Genomic DNA, 20,525 nt, shown 5'->3' with positions numbered 1-20,525 from the left:
ACCTTTTGAACACTGACCGCACGTCAATTTTTTGAATGCTGCAGTTTGGCTGTTTATTGGTTTTTTTGGCTTTTTGCCTTTATTAGAGATAAGGCAGCTCAAGCATGAAAGGAGGAGAGAGAGAGGGGATGACATGCAGCAAAGGGCTGCAGTTTGGAGTTGAACCCGTGGCCACTGCAGCGAGGACAGCAGCCTCTGTACATGGGGTGCCCGCTCTAACGGGTGAGCTACTGGACGCCCCGGCTGTTTAAGTTTGTTGCTTGTGTGTGAATTTTAATACTGTTTGTTTTAACTTTTGCTGTTGTGTTTTAAGTCTGTTCGTTCTTTTATTTGAAATTCTTCATGTTGCTGTCTTAGCCAGGACTCCCTTAAAAAAGATTTTCAATCTTAACAGGACTGTTCTCGGTTAAATAAAGGTTAAATGAAAATAAATATCGCCACAATATTTCCATCTTGAATAGGCAGTGTAAAAGGTGTTGCTGTTTTAAATCACCCGATCTGTTTGTTTTGGAGGAGGAGACCTCTGTGGATAAATGGGCTCCCGGTAAAAACTTCCTAAACAAAGAACAATGAAAGAATTCTTACCAGGGGAAGTTTCAGCTGTTTACAATCTGCAATCCTCACAGCTAGATGCCACAAAATCTCGCTAAATCTTACACATGGGACCTTTATAACATTTTACTGCACTCATTACTTTTGAAGGATACAAATTCTCAGTGTCCATAATAAAAAGGCAGTTGCTACAAATCTACAAACACGCTTTTTTTTTTTTATTAGGGTGAAGACATCCATTCAATATATTAGAAAACCAACGTGTGAAGAAAGGCTACATGGAATTTTACTTCAAGGGGGGGGTATTGTTCAAGACTAATATTTATACAAATATAATATACATAACCATGCTCCCTTGCAAGAGAAGAATTGACAATGAGAAACTATGAAAATGTCTTTATCGATGTTCATAATCAAAACCATCCTTAGCATGATAGGCTTTAACAGAAGAGCAATTTTTTTTAACTGTGCAATGACCTTTGACCTTCAACTATGGGTAACTTCTCCTTCCACTTGCTTAGTGAGAGGGCGCTGCTCTGAAATACGTTCAACTGTCTGGAGGACGGGCAAAGCCTTGCACGTTTTTTTATTGCTTTGCAGAGAGTAAAGTGCTGTGGTCGACTGACCGGGTCATTTTTTTTTTAAGAGCATGGAGTGTGTCTGTGGTCACAAAATAAAAATGTATGTGGGGAAGTGCATAGGTGGAGAGGTAGGTGGGTTCAAACACTTGCATGCGGAAACAAAACAACCCAACAGAGCCGTGTGGACTTCCCCCTGTCGTCAGGACGGTGCTGAATGTAAAGACAGAGCCTGAGCTGGGTTTTTTTGTTGTTGTTGGGTTTTTTTAAAAGAACTACACCAAAACCTGTACTGCTTGACAACACGTTAGATTTGAACAGTGAGTGGGGTAAATTCGTGAATGTGTGACGTGAGTGTCCACAAAAAATAAAAAATAAATACTAAGTGGGAGCTTAAAGGCCCAAGCTGCCTTGTGCGCTCGTGGAATGTGCATGGAGGAAGTATGTGATGCACGCATAGGAATGTGTGTGCACGTTAGTGTTCCCCTGATGCACAGTCGTAGAAGATGTTTCGTGTGTTGCACCAGCCGTGGGCATTCTGGCTGTTGTCGGGTCTCATGTTGCTGCCGTGGGAGCCTCTGACCGAAGCCACAGGCCTTCGTGCCGGAGGTCTTCCTGTGACAAACGGCCAGTAAGGCACACAAAAGCCACTCCAGCTGTTCACAGAGAGGCATCACAATCCAACTCAAGCGGTGGTGTTCATGTACGCAGGACGTTCTGCTGCTGCTTCTCTCTCTCTCTCTCTCTCTCTCTCTCTCTCTTTGGCACAGGGAGGAATGTGTGGAAGCAGGGAGGGAGGGATGGATGGATGGAGGGAGGAGGGGGTTCCCTGCTTTTCGTGTCTCTCTCTCCATCTATTTGGAGAGTTTGCTGATGACACGGATCAGTGCTCCATTTTCATCTTTGAGACGTTGGTTGTCTGTTCTCAAGTCGACCAGAACCTGGAAAACAAAAATGTAATTCACATTAAAACAAAGTATAAAACTAGCCTGATTATTTTATTGCTTGTTTTGACATTACTGATTATGAGATATTGGATATTAAGATGATATATTATAGACAGTTTTAACAGCAGACAGTTTGACAATTAATTCATATCAGTGCAATAAATGTTTCCAGCAAAGCTGTCACCACAAAATTTAAAGGCAGCAGGACACCCAATTCATAATTAATGTTACAGTTGAGTGGAAGACAGTGGGCTTGGGTTAAAGTTTTTGTAATTCAATTAGCTCGTAAATTAAGAAATGGTCACTCAACATAATTCTTTATGCATCAACATTAACTTTTATTAGTTTTTCTCAGATAAAGCCATTTAAACATTGCGAAAGCTTTGTGACTTAGACATCCAATCTAATATCAGTCACAAGCAGTCCACTGAAGTGAAACTGGGACAGTTTGACCACATGTGGCAGGCTCACAGGTACACTAGCGAGATGCTGAAAAAGTCAAGCATCTAGAACAGTTTCAAAATTTACGAAGACGATCCCTAAAAAGTCAAGCGCCTGATATGCTAAAGGCAACTGGCATATCACTAATGTACGAGCTCGGCAAATTGGCTGAAAACTGTAGCTTAGCTGTCCTGCAAAGTCGTTACCTTAGAGTTATATGGTTTTGAGCAAGTTTTTCCATTCCAAATAACAAAAACGATATGAATCTTTCTGTTTCCTATATATAAAATCCAAAAATCCATATAACTAAAAAAAAAAAAAGACCTCACACAATGTTAATGCGTTATCTCAGAATACAAATAAGTAATTATCTTAATTTTGACAAAAATGTCTGATAGAATCTTATAATTCTAGAGTGACAAAGTATAGTTTATTTTTTCTAGTTATTACAACATGCATGCTAGCAAAATGGCTGATGGTTAAAAACTGATATTTAAAAAAAGTCAGATTTATGTCCATAACCCTCATCAACTCTTTTCAAGAAATCAAATAAGCATATTTCCCTATAACTATTCCTTATTCGTAATCTAGAGCATATGAGTTGTCTGGGCACGGTTCTCCACAAGACTGCAGCTGAGCCAGCGACTAGCAGCTAACGGTGCTAACTCAATAAACATGGCAGCAGTGCTGACAGAGCTTACAGTGTTAATCAGGAGGGATCTGAGGTTTGGGCGCTGCGTTTCTGCACCTTCCCGATATCAGCAGCAACCACCGATGAGTACAGTGCGAGGTGGGATACACACATGTGATAACATGCATGTGGGGAGCTTATCATAACAAAGTACAGAGAAGCTCAAATTACAACACACGCAGAGGTAGCGTGACTTCATTCTCTGCTCAGGAAGCCATCGATCCACTCTAACTTTACAGAGTAAATAGTGGTTTGTTGCTGTATTAATGCTCTGAATGTGGCATACAGAACCTTTAAAAGAAGGACTTTACCTATTCATTCTGTGTTAGTGGAGACGTCAGACAATTATGAGAGCGCAGAGATCAGATGGGTTTGGGGTAGTTGTTAGGTGAGCCGACAGAAACATCCATCAATGTAAAAAACAACCAAATTAATCAATCACATGTAACAGAAAACAATAAGTTGTACTGTTAAAAAAACAATTCCACCGTGTACCTCCACAACACTCCTGCCTGTACGAGGTAAAGCCAAGCTAATCAAGCAGAAACATGCAAAGTGTCTGCGGCCATGATAAGACTCGTCTCCTCACCTTTAGCTCCTCCTCCAGCTCTGCCATTCGCCGCTCCAACATCCTCCGGTCCTGACGCCACGGAAACGGGAGGGAGAGTGAGGAGCAGGGAGGAGGTGATGTAGAGAAGAAGAAGGACCACAAAGGGTGAGTGAAAACAGGTGAGGAAGTGGTTTGAGTGGGGAGAAGAGAGGAGAGAGTGTCAACAGAAAGCAATGGTGGCAGTAGTGAGGCAGTTGAAGCGCTTTCAAGTAACACCATGAGCAGGGATGCGTTACCTTTCTCTCCAGCTCCAGCAGGGCCGAACAGTCACTGAAGCGCTCCTGTCTCTGTTGGACACAACAAATCAATAACATTAACATCTCCACCACCACAGCAGGTATCAGACATCCAACAGATATATAACAACTAATGTGGATATATCGAATGGGGATTTCCATTCTATGCTCAATGTATTCCTATGGATAAAACACAATGTAACAGTAGTCAGTTAGTTTTTAACATTCGTAAACTTTAGCCACCATCAGTTAGACCAAGTGAGTCTGTAGAGGCAAACCCCCGAGTGCACTGATGAGACAAAAGGAGTGTTATCACGTGGACGAGGACATATAGCCTCTGAATATGGGGCACATGCACAAAATCACAGAGAAAGAGACTTTTTTGTTTCATTTTCCGTGTTTAGAAATAGATGGGATACATAGCATAACATTTGAGTTGACAGTATGACAAGTGATAGCCACCTGATCCTGTTATATTATAATTATAGAGGCTGCCGATTACCGGTTTTACCGCTTTAAGATGCTTCCTTCTCTCTTTGCACAGGTGAATTTAACAATAACAGACTGTGTCCAACTCAGTGTGTTGTGAGTGTGTCGTCACCTGTGTGGCCTTTTCCAGGTCCAACCTGGTCTGAGTGATAATCCTCTGGGTGTCCTGCAGCTGAGACTGGAGCTGGCTGTTTTCTCTGGAGACTTCCTCGAACAACTGACACACACAGACACACAGAGCAGTAAATAACTAAGACAAGCCAGAAAAACACATTTTCTGGCCTCAATATCAATTGTGTCTGCCCGACCTTCTTAAAATCCTTGCTGTCGGAGTCTCCTCCCTGGGTGCAGTCGTTAAAGGACCTGCGGAGGAGAGCAGAGGTCAGCGACACAGCTAACATTGAGACTGACAAAATGAAGAAAGAGGGCAAAATAAAAAAAGGTCAAAGGGTGAATTCATACCTGGAACTCAAGTGTTGGTCTGTCTGTAAAGAGAGAAACAAGAAAACAGGTTATGTGTGTTGTCTTAGGTTACAGTCAGTCAGTCAGTCAGACCACAAATAAACACACACCTGTGGATCCAGCCCACTGCCTGAGAACTCTTCCTCTCCACTGGGATCATTATCATCACTCTACAAATGACACAGACAATGTAACATGTTCTTATGAATCACTCAAGTTTTAACATTAGTTTAGTTTTTTTTCATTTTGCAGGCAAAAAAGAAGTTTGTGTTGTTTACCTCACCGGTCCTCTGTGCCTTCCTTCTGGCCCGAGCTTGTCTCCTCTCCCTGCGCTCCCTGGCCCATCGCTCTGTCTCGCTCTCCCCTGTGCTGGCCTCAACATCTGGAACCAAGCCAGACAGCATTCGCTTAAGAGCAAATCAAATGTTTCGACAAACACTACCGTGTCGTCAAGCTCTGCCTTCTGGGAGAAACTTGAAGTAACGATGCGTACCTCTCCTGTCAGACGTCTGAGGGCGTGGGGTGCCAGGGGGCTGCGTGAGGCCCAGCAGGTCAGACTTCTGCAGACTGGCAATACGAGACCTCCAGCTCACTTCCTGTAAACACAGCAACCCCCGCACTTTGTGACAACACGTGGCTTTATACATGAGCAGCTAACGCAGACCTATAACTCTGATATACGGCTCTCACCCCCTCCTCTCCCTTCTTTGCTTTCGTCTCCTTCTCTTCCTCCTCCTTCTTTTCTCTCCCTTTGTTGTCTGTCTTCATCGTCTTCTCGGCCTCCTGCAGGTCTGTTAGCGTGACCCCCTTGAAGGGATAAAAAGAAAACGCCATTGTGTGTACCAGAATGACACTCAGTACTTCTGTGAACATCTGAGCAGGTGATGTTTGTGTAGGGCTTTTGGCATTAATGCGTTAATCGAAATGTGATTACGGTGATTAAGGACATAACATGTTTTTTTTTAATTTTTTTGTTTTTAATCATGTTAATCACCTGCTGACATTCCTGTGTTTTACTAGGTTTACTGAGAAACTTGAAGACCTGAGGACTTCAGTGATACCATCTCATGCTAGCTTCTCAGGAAAGGGCTACATGATGCTCCAAAGGCTAAATTTTGGCAATGAAGAAATGACATTATCATTTCTTTCTAAGGGGTCCCGTGACCTCTGAACTCAAGATATCTGAATGAAATGGGTTTTATTATTATTATCATTTTAATTATTATTTTTGTCATTATTTGTTTATTTTATTAATATACTTTTTAACAGATTTATCTATTCTTGAGTGATTTTGCTTGTTTACCTGCTAAATTGTCTGTTTGTACTTTTATTACCTTTAAGCACTTGATATTGTTTGGGTTGAAGTTTTTGTAGCTGTCACTTTTGTAAATCTTCTGGCTGCCAATAAAAACTAAATAACAAAAAAACCCAAAGTGGTTTTATGGGAAGTCTTCTCTTTGCAGACACTTTATGTTAGTCCCATGCTTTTCTTGCAGTCATTTGATTCCTAATCAAGACAATAAGTAACGATTGCTTTACCCTGTCAATATGGATTGTTTTGTAATGCATAACAACAGGATTGAAAACGTGATTAAAAAATGCAATTAATCACAATTAACTACTAAAATTGTGCAATTAATCATGATTTAAAAAGTTAATTGTTTGACAGCCCTAGTTTGTACCTGAGTGGAGCGGCGGGACTGCCGTGCATGTCTGGAGCGAGCCTTCCTCTGCGCCTCTGCCTCCTCGTCCCGCACTGGCGTCAGATATGATCTAAAAAAGACACACACTTTAAGATTCAGCAGGCCCAAAATTTGCAGGCCCAAAATTTTCAGCCCCACAAACACATACAAACACACACACAGACGCGCACACGCACACACACACACACACACACACCAGCCTTGACTTACTTGCGTCTCTGCTTGGCCTCCTGTTCCCCTGTGGTCGTGCTCTGAGAGTTGGAGGTGGTGACTGCAGACTGGTCCTTCTTTTCTGTCTGTTCCTGAGGATGCCTTAAAGAGATAGATAAGAGTGGCAATGAGCTCTTTCAGACGAGTGAGGAAAATTAATCGCAGAGTTTATATAAAGATGAAATACCTCTGGGCTAAGACACTGTTAAGGCGGCTGAGTCCAGCAGAACTTGTTCCTGTGCTAGCTGAGGTCACGGTGGGGTCATCCAGTCTCTTTCCATAAGATGAGCTAGAAACGACACAAAGCTTATTGGAAACACAAAGACTTCTTTCACAGCTACACACACACACACACACACACACACACATTAGTATTTACTGCTGGAGAAATGTCATAAGCTGTGACACAGCAAAAAAAAAACAACTCATAACACAAACAGCAGAGCAAAAAATGCAAGACGGGTAGTGAGTCGTGCGACTGACCTGTGAAGCAAAGTGGGGTTTGAACTAGTGAGGTCATTCCCTGATTGACTATGAAGGCGCCGAGTGTAAGAGGAGCTACGACTTAGCCAACTGAGAGAGAGAGACAGGGTGACAAGGGCACATATGCAGTGACTCAGAAAAACACACTCTGGTTTCACAAGCGCAGAAGCGAGTGAGAGCAGCGGCCCACCTGTTAGAGTTGTCAGGGCTGCTGTCTGGAATACTGAAGAGTCTCCGTGTTGGGATGGGTGGCACCCGAGCAAGCCTTGGCTCCTGACAACGAGGGGTGACATTGGTTCATCACTTTTATTTTATTTTCTCACCAAGTATTTATCTCGCTTAGCACTCTGAAGCTCTTCAAAATCACCAAGGTACATGATTTTAACCCTTGGGGACATTTTACATGCTTTTCATTCTTCATTTTTTGATCATTTTGGTTGTGCTCATGCATATGGCATACATTTTGGCAAGATAGTGTATTTTTGTTAAATCTTGCAATTTCCAGCTCAGCTCCAACAATCAGTCTGAAATACACTGTGGAAATAAAATAGTTACATTCATACTGTAAAGTAAAAATTATCTTTAAAATTATCTTTAATCGACAGGACAGTTTGAGCGTTAAAGGGGGAGAGAGTGAGGGGGCGACATGCAGCAAAGGGCCGAGGCTGGAATCGAACCCGCGGCCACTGCAGGGAGGACAACAACCTCTGCCTGGGGGGTGCCGCTCTATTCACTGAACCACCAGGCACCCATTCAAACTGCAATTTTTGATCCCACAGCCATCAAAGCATAAAAACATGCACTGTATTATTTCTGTATGTCATTCTGAGCTTCTGCCTTGGAATTTGTTATTTTTGCTATTTTCCACCTGATGACATCATTTTGACCATATTTGGCATATGGAGAAAATACATGCTATTTCCACTAGGTGCACTGTCACAATCAATGTTGCTGCAACTCACTGACATATCCCAGACTGTGATAATTAAAAAAAAAAACATCTACTTTGAATGAAGTATATTAAAAATACTTCATTGTCTGGGTGTGGGTGGGGGGGGGGGGGGTTACCTAAAAACATAGTGGCATCATGTCGAAACCTGGCATTTAAAATTCAGAAAATTAATGAATATTTGATATTTTGATTAGGACTGATGTTGGGTAAAAATATAAACTCACTGTCTGCAGGCTTGTTTCTGAAAGGCACATTTTGTGCGCAGAGTGATACCAGTGTGTGTATTACTAAGGGTTAAAGTAAAAACTGATTTTTATCCTGAAAACTGCTTCCAGGACACCGTGGACACTTCTCCAAAATGTAGCCTGGCTCATCAGATTTCTTGTGTGACTTGAACAGAAGCTGTGAAAGAAGCCTTTATCTGGAGTCACGTCATTTAAAACAAGGGTTTCATGGGTGTCTAAATCCTTGAATCATGTGAGCGCCCGTGATGCGTACCTTGGTGTCTGCCTCAGAGCTGAGGCGGGGGCTGGAGGCAGAGCGGGTCATGCCCAGGACAGTCTCTGGAGGTCTGCTTGGGTCCTGGCTGGTGTCAGTCAGTCCAGCTGAGCCCAGAGTCACCGAGCTGCCTGCCTTCCTCAGAGAAGTTCTCCAGGAGCCCGGGGCCTCGGTGGCTGGGGGCTTGCCTGGGTCCTGATACAGAGCCAGCACAAGTCATCATCTTTAGTGTTATCATGCAGCTAAAACACAAACTTGATTTTCTATATAATATCTCTATGTATTACCTTTTTCCCTTGGCTTGCAGCAGTACTCGTTGACATGGAGGTAGGAAGCAGGCTGGTGGCGTTGCGTTTGTTGTTCAAGTTGTTTATGATCTCTCGGTTTTTCGCTTTCTCTGCAACCGAGCAAAGGTCAGAAATGAAGAACTCATTCACAACTGATAAAACCCAACTGATAAAACATGTCAGTTCTTAAATGCAGCTTGTCTCTCACATATGATAAGTAATGACAACACTTGTCTTACCCGACTCTGCGTCACTCTCCGATTCACTCTCTTCCTCCGAGCTGGAGCTGCTGGAGGCCTTCCCCTGGCTCTGAGGCTGGCTCTGTCCCGTCTGGCCTCCTTCCTCCTCCTCGTCCTCGGCTGGGCTGCTCTGCAGGGCAGGAGGTGGGTGCTTCTCCCGCTCGTGGAGGCAAATCTTCTCCTTACTGCTCATACGAGAGATAGAAGTCCTGCAGGGGCGGGGCCAAGGTGGGGTGGAACAACAGGTGGCATGCAGGGAGCTGATCAGTGAGGGCAATCATTCCACATGCAGCCAATTAGAGCGAGCATGCGCCAATCAACACTTCAACAGTGGGTGGAACAGTGGGTCACTTTGTGTGATGTCCTGTGTAGCACTAACGTCTTATCACTACATCACAACTCAGCTATATGCAACTCCAACCTTCAGCTTTTTCCTTCATCACTCATTTTTTATAATCTATTTTCAATATGTGATAATAAAGCAAACTTCACACAAACCTACAGTGATTAAATAGCAACATAACATCCACATAAATTTGTGTCCCAACCACATACAGTATACTACAGTAGTATATGCGCTGTACTGATTAAAGGGATAGTTCACCTAAAAATGAAAATTCAGTCATTATCTGCACACCCTCATGTGATTTATGACATGATTTATAATCCACAAAACACTGCGGGAGGTTCACGGGGAAAAGGCATTGTACTTATCTCCCAAACAATTGAAGCAAATGATGGCCAGGATTGAAATGAAATAAAAAATAAATAATAAACTACAAAATATCTCCATACTGCGTGCCCAAAATAATCCAAGAGTCCTGATGTGCCAAGTTGTTTTGAGAAACGTCACTGGTGTCATGTTTTTAGCCTTGACATTTTATCATGAAATATTTTTCTTATTTTTTTCTCTTTTAATTACTAATTAGTTAAATAGTTTGTTGTTGTTTGTTTAAATAAACACATAAATATAATTTCTTATATATTTTCTCCTGCTCTTTTGCAGAGTAGGACAAAACTATCCCTTAAAAACAAGCTGAATCTAGTTATTTTTGAGTATTTATACAATACTTTCATTTTTCCAATGTGTACAAACTATATACTGAAAACATTAAGTATTCAGTATGAAACTGGGACACAGACTGTCACTGCCTGCTATGTCTATCCAGCTTCATGTCAGTGGAGAGAAGCAACACGGTTCATAAGAATGCTGGGACTGTTGTCATCACACCTGCATGCAAACGACTGGTACTGGGATTACTGGGATTTGGCTGAGGAACAGCGTAGCGTGTGCCCACATACACACACACACAAACACATGCCCCACACACCAACACACTGGCACTGACCTGCGTGGGCGAACTGGTACCATGGAGATCGGCGGGCTGGTCTCAATAACAGGAGTCTGTTTCTCCTTCTCGCTGCGTAACTGAAGAGGAATATAAACACACATAAACACGGAGAACATTCGCTGCTGTAACACTATCAATCATATCAGGTTTATCTAACTGAGTGAGATAGTCACGGAGCCTGTGCAGAGCAGACTCACAGCGTTCTGCTTCTTCTGCAGCTCCTCCAGAGTGTCCACAAGGTTCTCATCTGCAACATCTAGAGGTGTTTGGCCCTACAAGGACATTGAAAGTGCATCATCAGTCATGGCACAAATAAAGGCTTCGACTTATATAATGGTTCATGCAGAGGTAAGGTTGCCTCGCTCTCACCACATTGTTGACGGCACCCATATCGCACATGTTGTCAGCCAGCAGGGTGCACACCTCCTCCTGCCCCCAGTGAGCGCCTGCGTGCAGAGGCGTCCACCCGTCAATGTCCCTGCTATCCACGTCAACCCCACACTTTAGTAGCACCCTGGGGGGGGGGGGAGAGAAAGGCAACTTTAACAAGAGGGGAGAAGATGAGAAATATCCTGCAGGATAGGCTATGAATAAAAGCTGTTTGACTTGATGTGGTACCAAATTAAGACAAAGCTAACAAGCTGTCAGCGCTCTCGTGTGTGTAGAGCGACTCTCACTTCAGAACTTCGATGTAGCCTTTGGCAGCAGCAACGTGCAGAGCGGTCGCCTTGGTGTTTGGGTGAGGTGTGAGGGTGCCACTTCCTGCCAGCACCGCCATGGCGTCCTGGAGCATGATCCTCTCCTCCTCCTTTCTGGCCTTGTCCACATCTATGGCTGCGAAGCGCACGTGAACACACAGCAGTGATGGAAAAGGCAGACAGACAGACAGACACACACACACACACATTAAGATAATGAAACTATTGTAATACTTTTACACAAATTTAAGTGCAGGCAAATAACCATAATAAATAATTAACATTAAAATAAAATAAAATAAAATAAAAGCCATTTTTTTTATTACATTTTAGTATATTTCATTTTAGCACTATATCATTTCAGGATCCAAATTCTCAATATCCTGAGATTTTAGATTTTTATTCATGTCACTTAGTTTAAGGTTGTTTTTTTATGTATGTACGCTGTTTTGTTTTGGGTTTTTTTGTATTTACATGATGTGATCAGGTGTTAGGTGTTTTAGTGTAATGCTGCACAACACCTGAAGACTAATAAGGAGACTATTTGATTATTTTAAAGATATACTTTTTAACTAGTCTTAAGGCGGGGCAATAAAACGATAACAATATCGATTGCGAAATACCTTTTCCTCAATTGAAATATGAGATGTAGTCAATATTATGTCGACAGAACGCATTCCAGCCATGCTTTGACAGACAACTCGAACAGCCAATGATAATAAGAATAACACCACGGCGAACCAAATGCAGTGAACGATTATGACTCTAGAATACAGCTGAGTGTTTGACAGCAGAGTGCTTCCACAGCGTTTTATTATTACGGATCAAACAGCTGATGGTCCGACAGCAGTGCAGTGAGACAGACAAGCAGAGCGGTGCTTCTCCTCACAGCTCCAAAGTGTCTGAAACAGCCACATTTGCAGAGGTGGAAAGTGCCATTTACAGACTACTTTGTGTTAGTTTCAGTTTTAATCAGACTTTGGATGAATTATTTAGAAACAGCAGGACGCATGGCTCCCTGTCTCATCCAGCCGCTCGCGCTTAGCTCTCATTATTATTACCAGAGGCAGATGTAATGTTTTGGAGGCCTGGGGCCACAGGCACATTACTTTATTTTCACCCTTTCTCTAACTGGAAATGTTGGCAAGCTGCTGGCAGCTGTAGGAGAAGTAGGCCTACTCAAAAGTCTTTTTTTCCTCAGTAAAATAATTAACGGCACAGAAGTTTCACAGAAGATTCACAGAAGCTGAAGTCAGAGTCCTGCAGTCAGGAGAGGTTGGCCTTTTATCGGCACAATTTGCTTAAATTCACCTGTTTGTTTAAGATGCAGCTTTTAACTTTCATATAATGCTGGTAAGTTTAATAAATAATAATAAATCATATGTTTATTACACTCTAACACACCATCGTCAAATAAAAAAAAAACAAAAAGCAAAAAGCAAAATAATCGTTCATTAATCATAATCAAAGTAAAATGTTCAATTAATCGTGATTTTGATTTTAGGTATGAGGTTTGGACCTTTGCTGGGAGGAGATTTTAGTAACTTGACCGCCAGTTGGTGATGCCTGTTCTACAGTATATTTGTCATGTTCAATGTCTGACAGAAAATAAATACTTAAACCAAAATTTACTTTATGACATCTTCATATCTCAGTTAGGAGTAAAAGGGAACCTTTAAGTTTGACAGAAATAGTGATTTGATGTATATTGTGACATATGTTGATAGACTGATATGAAAAAAATATTGTGAGAAGAGTTTTTTCCATATCGCCCAGCCCTAACTAGTCTGCATGAACACATACAAAAATGTGATTTTAGACCTTTTAAAACAAGAACACAAAATCACTTGTTGGTTTAAGCTTTGCAAGCTTTGTAAGCTTTAACACATACTGGTAGCTGCAGACAAAAGACAAAATATCCAATTTCATACTGATTTATCTTCTATTTGCTTCCAGTGATTTCAGTTGCATGATGGATCTCAGCGTTGTCTGTATTTGTCAGTGATAAAGACACAAGCCTGGAGCTCACTCCAGCACAATGAAGGTCACAGAACATTTGGTGCGCAGTGACTCTGTCCTCATTTCTTTGCCTATTTTTGCCTCCTCTGAGAGTGATGTATGCTCTAAACGTGACCGCTTGTAAAAAACAGGACAACAATGCAAAGCAGGTTTTTGGGGCTGTTCATTTATGAGAATGATTTTAGAGCTGTTTTGCTCCAACAGCCCGAGCTCTGTGTGAGCTCCTAATTTATTCCACTCACAGAAAATTTAATGGGTGCCAAAGCTGCTCATTCAGACCACATGGAATATAGTACCTAAAAGCCCCTAATCATCTACACTGTTCACATTATTTTAAAAATCAGAAGCTCTCAAGCTGCCATTTGCAAATTATGTACAGACACACTGCAAGTGTTTCAAATAATTTCCCCAAAAGCGAGACAGTACCCATTGGTCAAACTACTAACTTTGCAGAAAGCGCTCAGTAAATGTGGCACAATTACTTTAGCATAGTGAAACTTTTGGTTCAACAGTGAACAGGGCTTAACCCTTAAAAACCCAAATGAAACTGCTGGATTTCTTAAAAAAAAAAAAAAAAAAAAGAAGAAATGACCCAAAAAATTGCAGGACATTTGTTACAAAAGATAAAACAAAATTACCTGAAAATTAGCAAAAATGAAAAAAGGGTAGAAAAGTAAACAAACAAATAAGTAAAAGCCATTAAGAAAGTGTTTGAAAATTATAATAATTTTGTAAAATAATTTCAAATATGCGATTTTGATAATTGTAACAATTCTTTTCTTGACATTTTCCCTCAGCTTTTTCTTGCCAAGTTGCTCATTCTTTTCACCCCAATGTTTTCTTAAAGAAATCAAACCAATTTGCTCAGGGTTCAAATGTTTTAATGTTTGCGAAAGGCATCTGAACGCAGCACAGGAAAACTGATGTTGATGCAGATTTCAAAGGGTTAATGCACTGGCATACTGGCAACAATACAACATTTTACTGTGATAAACCTCTAATAGAATGACATGTTGTCACTGTAAGATGTACAAATGTTAGTTGGAAATGACAAATACAGCAAAATAAATGTTCTATAAATAACTGATAAAAGTAAATATTAGAGGTAGGACTCATGGATTCCCGTAAAAAAGCTTTTCAGTTTAACTGGAATACTTCACCAACGAAATATCCATTTGTTTAGCAGTTACTCACCCTGTGTTACCTTAAATTCATAAGGGAAACTTTGATTTTCAAAATGAAGGACGAATCCAAAAACAGTCACCGTTCTATTTAAATTTAAATCAGAGGGGGCTACAATGAGAGCTTGCGCATTGTAATACAAACCTCATTTAACCAGTTGTATGCTCAGTACTTCCCATATATACATTTTTGCTAAAACCTAGAAAGTTCTAAAAAATAAAATAAGTTTTTTTCCTGTAGCATAATTTTGAATACATATACGTAAGAACTGTAAATATAGTTTTCTGACCATTTCTTCCTTTTGTTTTTAGCAAATCTGATAATCTCCCTGCAGCTAATTTTAAAGCCATTTTCTTATCACCTTTTATTTTTTTGTATTTATTTTTTTTTACAATTTCTAGGACATTTCTTGTCAAGTTGGTGATTGCCTTTTGCCATCTGTTCAAAGGAAATCAAACCAATTTTCCAGGGTCCTAGAGGTTTAATTGCTTGCAAAAGGTGTCAACAAAACTGATGTCGATCCAGGTTTTAAAAGGTCAAAATGTCAGTGCATAATAAAAAAATGTCCATGATAATTTCATATAGCCCAGGGTGGCATGTTCAACTAGTTAGTTTTGCTTTAACGCTCTGAAACTATTCAATTTACAATCACATAAAATAGAAAAAAGGTCAATTTCTCGCATTTGAGAACCAGAGAATGTTTGCTTGAAAAATAACTTAAGTAATTATGATGATAACTTTAAACATGGCACATATTGACATCATCTTGCGATTACCACAAAGATCGCATGCACAGCCAAGTTTGAATTTAGGTGCTAATGAAGGTAAGGAGTGATTCCTCACCTTGTTTCTTGATTTCCCCTTTGAGAAGTCTCTCCATGGCGTCCTCTGTGGCCACGTCCAGAGGAAGCTCTCCTTCACTGTTCACCGCCCCGACCTGAGCACCGTGCTCTATCAGGTATCTTTAAAAACAAAACCACAGTCAACATACAGTCAAGGTTGAGAATGACATAGCTAGATTAGAAAATGATGATACATACATTTTTTACATGTATAAACACTGCCAGCAGCATAGTTTATACACTGTACTGCAGTATTTAACATATTAGTCACAGCTACTGCAGTTTAACACCTAACACTTTGGGGTATTTAAGTGATAATGGCAGTGACGTGTCAGTGTGGTGATGGTTTGCACTCACTTAGCAATCTGGATGAAGCCGCAGGAGGCTGCAGCGTGCAGAGGAGTCCAGCCCTCGTTGTCCCCTCTGTTGACGTCACTCCCGCTCTCCACCAGAAACTGCACCATCTCAGCATTTTCATCAATGCAGGCCTGCCAGAGGACACACAACCACATGATGGATTGCTATACAAGTGTTTATTGTTGCTCGTTTATTATGAGAATCCCCGCTACGCCCATTAAAAAAAACAACCACACGTCAGTCAGACTCCAGTTTTAGTACAGCAAGGAGGATCTTTGACCCACTTCATTTTGGTTTGTTGTTAAAGTCAAAACTGGAGACACTTCCAAAATCTATTAAATTCATCTAAAGCGCTTGGGCTCAAACAATGACTACTGTGTCTGCTTGTAATGACTTTCTGTTAAGTGGGCCGCTAAAAGCCCTCAAGTACTTTCCAAAACAGTCATTTTGTGGCATGAGTGAAACAGCCAATCTATTTAGCTGCTTTTCCTGAAGCGAAGTCTCACTGAGATCCCAACGTGATCCAACACAAGACGAATCCCATGAGGACCTCATGGTATTATGTTATGATATGTTTCTTTAAAGTTTATGAGAAAAAAAAACTTGGGGTAGGATCTGCGTAGGCCTCTTTTTCAAGTCAACAGGTTTTATACTGCAAAAAAGCTTGGGTTATTAAATTCATTCTTTTAAAGGAAAGTCATAAAAAATGCCAGTGGGGTAAGACTGTTTTAGCCTGTTTTAAATATAAACATATTTCTAGAATTTCATAGAAAAAAAACAGAGTTAAGTAGATCTCTGCACTAAAGGAAGTGATTTGTTCTTGAAAAATACTGCATTTATTTCATTTATTTATACGCCTCATGACCATAATGACACGGCATGGAGCACAACACATAAAATAATAACAAACAATACAAAGCCATAGCGCAAGGCATGGTCAAAATACAACAAATGACAGTAACTTTCAAACACTGATATTTTTTCCCACTTTGTAAAAAGAAAAGAATTGTACTCTTCAGTTATTGATACAAATGACTTCACATTAGCAACTAGCCCTGAAACAGATAATGGTCAGCCTTAACTGAGAGAATATCGAGCCTCCGGTACTAATAACAAATACCATAAAATATTACCTATTTTGAGGGATATGCGGGATTTGTGGATTAAACGTTGCTACCCTCACCAGTCTGCACCAGAAATACTAGTCAGAACACTTGAAAATAATTACCATTTAATGCAATTGCATTCAGCCAGTACGAATGCCGTTGTGAAAATCAGTCATGAATTGTAAAGATTTATTTTCCTAAGAATATCATTTTCAATAAATGTTATTTGTTGACCTTTTTTTAGTGAGTAGTTGCCATGTTTTGTAGGATAATGTGCAATGTTCAGAGTGCATAGCGCAAAGTGCCACACATTTCAGCAACATTTTAAATACGGTTCAGGCATTAGAAACTGCGATTAATGACTTTTAAAAATGGCTCTTATAATGACAGTTTCAACCTTATAGATCAGATTGTGCTTGATTTTGACTGCCGAATTTTGTCTTACTTTTAGACAAGTCAACTAGTCTACATTTTAACTTCTGTTTAATTGTTGTCAGGGAATTTAGTCGTTAGGATCATTCCTTCTGATTACTGCAGAAACTAATGTTGAGTTTCCATTATAATTTCCCAGTGTCCATGTTTATAATCTCATAATGGTTCATGTACAGCTGAGACTAATGAGAAGATCATTCGTAAATTTAGCATTGGACAATATGAAACTTTGACCTGCAGGCAACACTTCATGAAAAGTTATTATTGCTTTCATGAGTTTATGTAACTCATGGTGGCGCTGGAGGACACATCACCGGACCACCAAAGTCAGTCAGATTTATCCCCTTGGAGCCATAAATGTCTGTACGAAATGTCATGGCAATCCATCAAACGGTGGTTGATATAGTTCAGTCTGGACCAAAGTGTTGCACGGACAGAGGGACATTGCCATCCTTGGAGTCCTGCCGCCGCTAACATGGCTAAAAATACTTGAGAAGATTTTGCAGCGTAAACCAGCAGGTGGCTCTACAGCAGATAAATCAGCCTGAATTGAGTGTTAATAAAATATGAGTGATTGCACGTTGAATTTCTACCACTGTAAAAAAAAAGAAAAAAAGAAAAGAAGGGGGCTGTCACAGAACTTAACATATTTTTTTTTTGGAGACAGTATCAAGCCGACCTTTATTCTCTTGCTGTGTTGCTAACTACTTCATCAGTAACAGCTGATGAGATGACATCTGCTCAGAACAACACCGCATCCCCTAATGTCACAACATTTCAAGCCTTTCATTATCATCAGCTGCTCTGCAGGACATCGCAGCAGCAAGTGTCTATAGTCACACAGAGCCCTGTCCGTCTTAAGCCACCTAAGAGGCTTTGCTTTTGGGCTAAATCAACTAATCACAAAGCCGCTTCACGTCTCCACCCTCCTTCATGATATGAGATAATTAGACAGGTAGCAGGATGGAGGAAACAAAAACGTGGGCGTATTTTACAAAGCAGAGCCATTAGTTTGCAAGTCAAAAGCAGCGTTTACTGGCAGCAGAGGGGGATCCTGCTGAACAAGTGGGTGCTCCAAACCGAATGAATGAACAGAGGGCACTTCTCGCGCCCTTTGCGCTATGAGGGTGCACACACACACACAGCCTCCCAGCAGACTCCTTCACTGGGTCATCAAGTGACTCATTGTGGAAATCGCCTTTTGACAACAGCAGCTTGTGCTGTTTGAGGAATGTTTTCCATTTCTTCATCCGAAATCCCTAAAGTCCCCTCCATGGGGAATTGGCAGGGAGAAAGAGAGGCAGGGAGAAGAGGAGGAGGAGGAGGAGGAGGAGGAGGAGGAGGAGGGGGCAAAGGAGAGCACAGTGGAGAAGACAGAAAGGCTTTGGATGGAGAGGATGGAAAGTTTGGAGAGTGTGGGCCTATATTTAATTCCTGCTGCCAGGCAACCGATGAGCAACAGGGGAGAGAGGGATGGAGGGCAGGAGAGGGACCACACTGGGTGACGGTCCGACATGTGGATCGACCAAAAGAGGGCATTCAACATTGTGGCGCTCAGAAGCGGTCATGGGAAGACAACTTCATCAAATACACACAATTGTCTTAAATTAGGGGGAAAGCACCAATCATCTTGGTGCATGACATCACTGCAAGCACACAGCTGAACCCACAACTCAGCTCCAGTGGGCAGGAAAATTAAAAGCTCTTTTCTATCAGAATGCATGTGACTGTGAGTTCAGTGTGTGCACAAGAGAGGCAGGCAGTGTGTTTATGACACGCGGCATCATAAAAGCAGAGGAAATACTGCATCAACGAGGGCCTGTGTGACAGTGATGTTGTCCAGACTGCTCCTCTGTGTTATGACTGAAGTCAAGGGGAGGGAGGGACCTGAAGGCTGCATGAAGACATGCTCAGAAGAAGAGCAGCCTATTTGGGACATGCAAAAGTAACAAAACTCTTGCACTGTGCAGAGGTAGTCAACAAGCTTTCCTCCTTGAGAGAAAGACCTGTTGATGAGATGATGTAAAAGACCTACTGTCTAACTGAAAGTCCTGTGACTCAGTGCCTTTAAAAATGATCCCATAGACTTTGAGGCGACTTTTTACTGCCTGCAGCTCACTGCTGTCCTCATATATCTACACTGTATGGCTAAAAAAAAAGCCTGTAACTTACTACAGTCAACAGTGAGGATGGCCCAGCCTCCCAACATGCTAATAAACTACACAGAGGCCACAAATGCTGCTAAGACTATTTCAAACAAATGTACAGACGATAAAGAGTCCACTTTAAGCTAATTTACACTCCCTGCTTAGTTAAACGCGATGAAAATGTTTAGATAATGCTTCTAACTGACTCCATGATAAGTTAGGTTAAAGCCTCTTCGCCGTGAGGGTCATTAACGGATAAAGCGTCGCCGCTAGTTGAGCGACAGTTAGCAGCAACTCAACGGTTAACACACAAACACGATAATTAACGGTTAAAGCTACCTGGTGAAGCGCCGTCAGTCCGTCTATGTTGGCGTGGTTGATGTCAGCTCCCTGCCGGAGGAGCGCTGCCACCTCCTCCCGGTCTCCGGCGGAGCAGGCGGCCATAAACACGGCTCCTTGGGCGAACCGGACTTTCGCCCGCCGCGTCCCGGAACAGCTCAAAGTTTCCCGGGCCTCCGACCCCGTCCGGTCCGTCTCCGAGCCAAGCCATCGCTGCAGCTGATCCTGCCGTCGCTGTTTGGCAGCTTCGGACCGGGAATGGTCAGTGGCCGCCATCTTCCCCTGGTCTGTCCGGACAGATTCAGCTCATGGTACGAGGAGAAGCGGAGCGGCTGGTTTGGATTGAGCCTGCCCCGGGCTGTGCCCCCTGGTGGAGACTCGCTGGAACCGGAGCCGTGAACTTCACTGCCAACTTCTGACTGAGTGGCAGTCCCGTGCTGCCTTCACGGGCTACTCGGAAATTCCTGTTTAATGGGAGGGACAGTGTATTTTCTACATTTTTATCTGTTTGCTTTTTGCTTTTATTTAGTACACTATGGTCTTTTCTCTGTGTCCTTAACCCTTTGAAACATGATAAAATCGACTTGTTTGGCTGGCTTGATTTTTTTAAAAAAAGTAATGACCCAAAAATCGCAAGAAATAAGTAAAAAGTACAGTAAAATACAGTGCAGTA

General features: G+C 41.7%; 1 protein-coding gene across 4 annotated transcripts; it reads right to left on the bottom strand.

Moving 5' to 3' along the window:
* Positions 1 to 749: 749 nt before the first annotated feature.
* zmp:0000001167 (protein phosphatase 1 regulatory subunit 12A) lies at positions 750 to 20,187 on the bottom strand. Of its 4 annotated transcripts, none has more exons than XM_042496002.1 (25): positions 19,853 to 20,182; positions 15,829 to 15,959; positions 15,473 to 15,591; positions 11,408 to 11,564; positions 11,100 to 11,244; positions 10,928 to 11,002; positions 10,728 to 10,807; positions 9,379 to 9,587; positions 9,140 to 9,249; positions 8,853 to 9,047; positions 7,593 to 7,675; positions 7,403 to 7,492; positions 7,107 to 7,208; positions 6,920 to 7,021; positions 6,689 to 6,779; positions 5,697 to 5,813; positions 5,500 to 5,602; positions 5,285 to 5,388; positions 5,117 to 5,176; positions 5,007 to 5,029; positions 4,853 to 4,907; positions 4,657 to 4,761; positions 4,056 to 4,106; positions 3,799 to 3,849; positions 750 to 2,071 (listed from the first exon to the last, which is right to left on the bottom strand). In XM_042496002.1, the coding sequence occupies exons 1-25, from the start codon at positions 20,126 to 20,128 to the stop codon at positions 1,985 to 1,987; spliced, it is 2,721 nt and encodes a 906-aa protein (XP_042351936.1). In that variant the 5' UTR covers positions 20,129 to 20,182; the 3' UTR covers positions 750 to 1,984. The 4 variants fall into 4 exon arrangements, with proteins under 4 accessions (XP_042351936.1, XP_042351937.1, XP_042351940.1 ...); XM_042496003.1 differs by having other exon boundaries at positions 9,379 to 9,563; XM_042496006.1 differs by lacking the exon at positions 7,403 to 7,492 and having other exon boundaries at positions 19,853 to 20,187.
* Positions 20,188 to 20,525: the final 338 nt, after the last annotated feature.

The sequence above is a fragment of the Plectropomus leopardus genome, chromosome 11 (assembly GCF_008729295.1).
Source record: "Plectropomus leopardus isolate mb chromosome 11, YSFRI_Pleo_2.0, whole genome shotgun sequence".
In the NCBI taxonomy this organism is placed as follows: domain Eukaryota; kingdom Metazoa; phylum Chordata; class Actinopteri; order Perciformes; family Serranidae; genus Plectropomus; species Plectropomus leopardus.
Note: the sequence above shows the minus strand (reverse complement) of the source record. Positions and strands in the feature narration are given on the sequence as shown.

Coding starts and splice junctions, on each gene's coding strand:
- zmp:0000001167 (XM_042496002.1), bottom strand. CDS start 20,128: ATGGCGGCCACTGACCATTCCCGGTCCGAAGCTGCCAAACAGCGACGG. Junction 7,209..7,402: donor AACCCCACTTTGCTTCACAG/GTCAGTCGCACG, acceptor TGTCGTTTCTAG/CTCATCTTATGGAAAGAGAC. Junction 5,814..6,688: donor AGTCCCGCCGCTCCACTCAG/GTACAAACTAGG, acceptor TATCCCTTCAAG/GGGGTCACGCTAACAGACCT.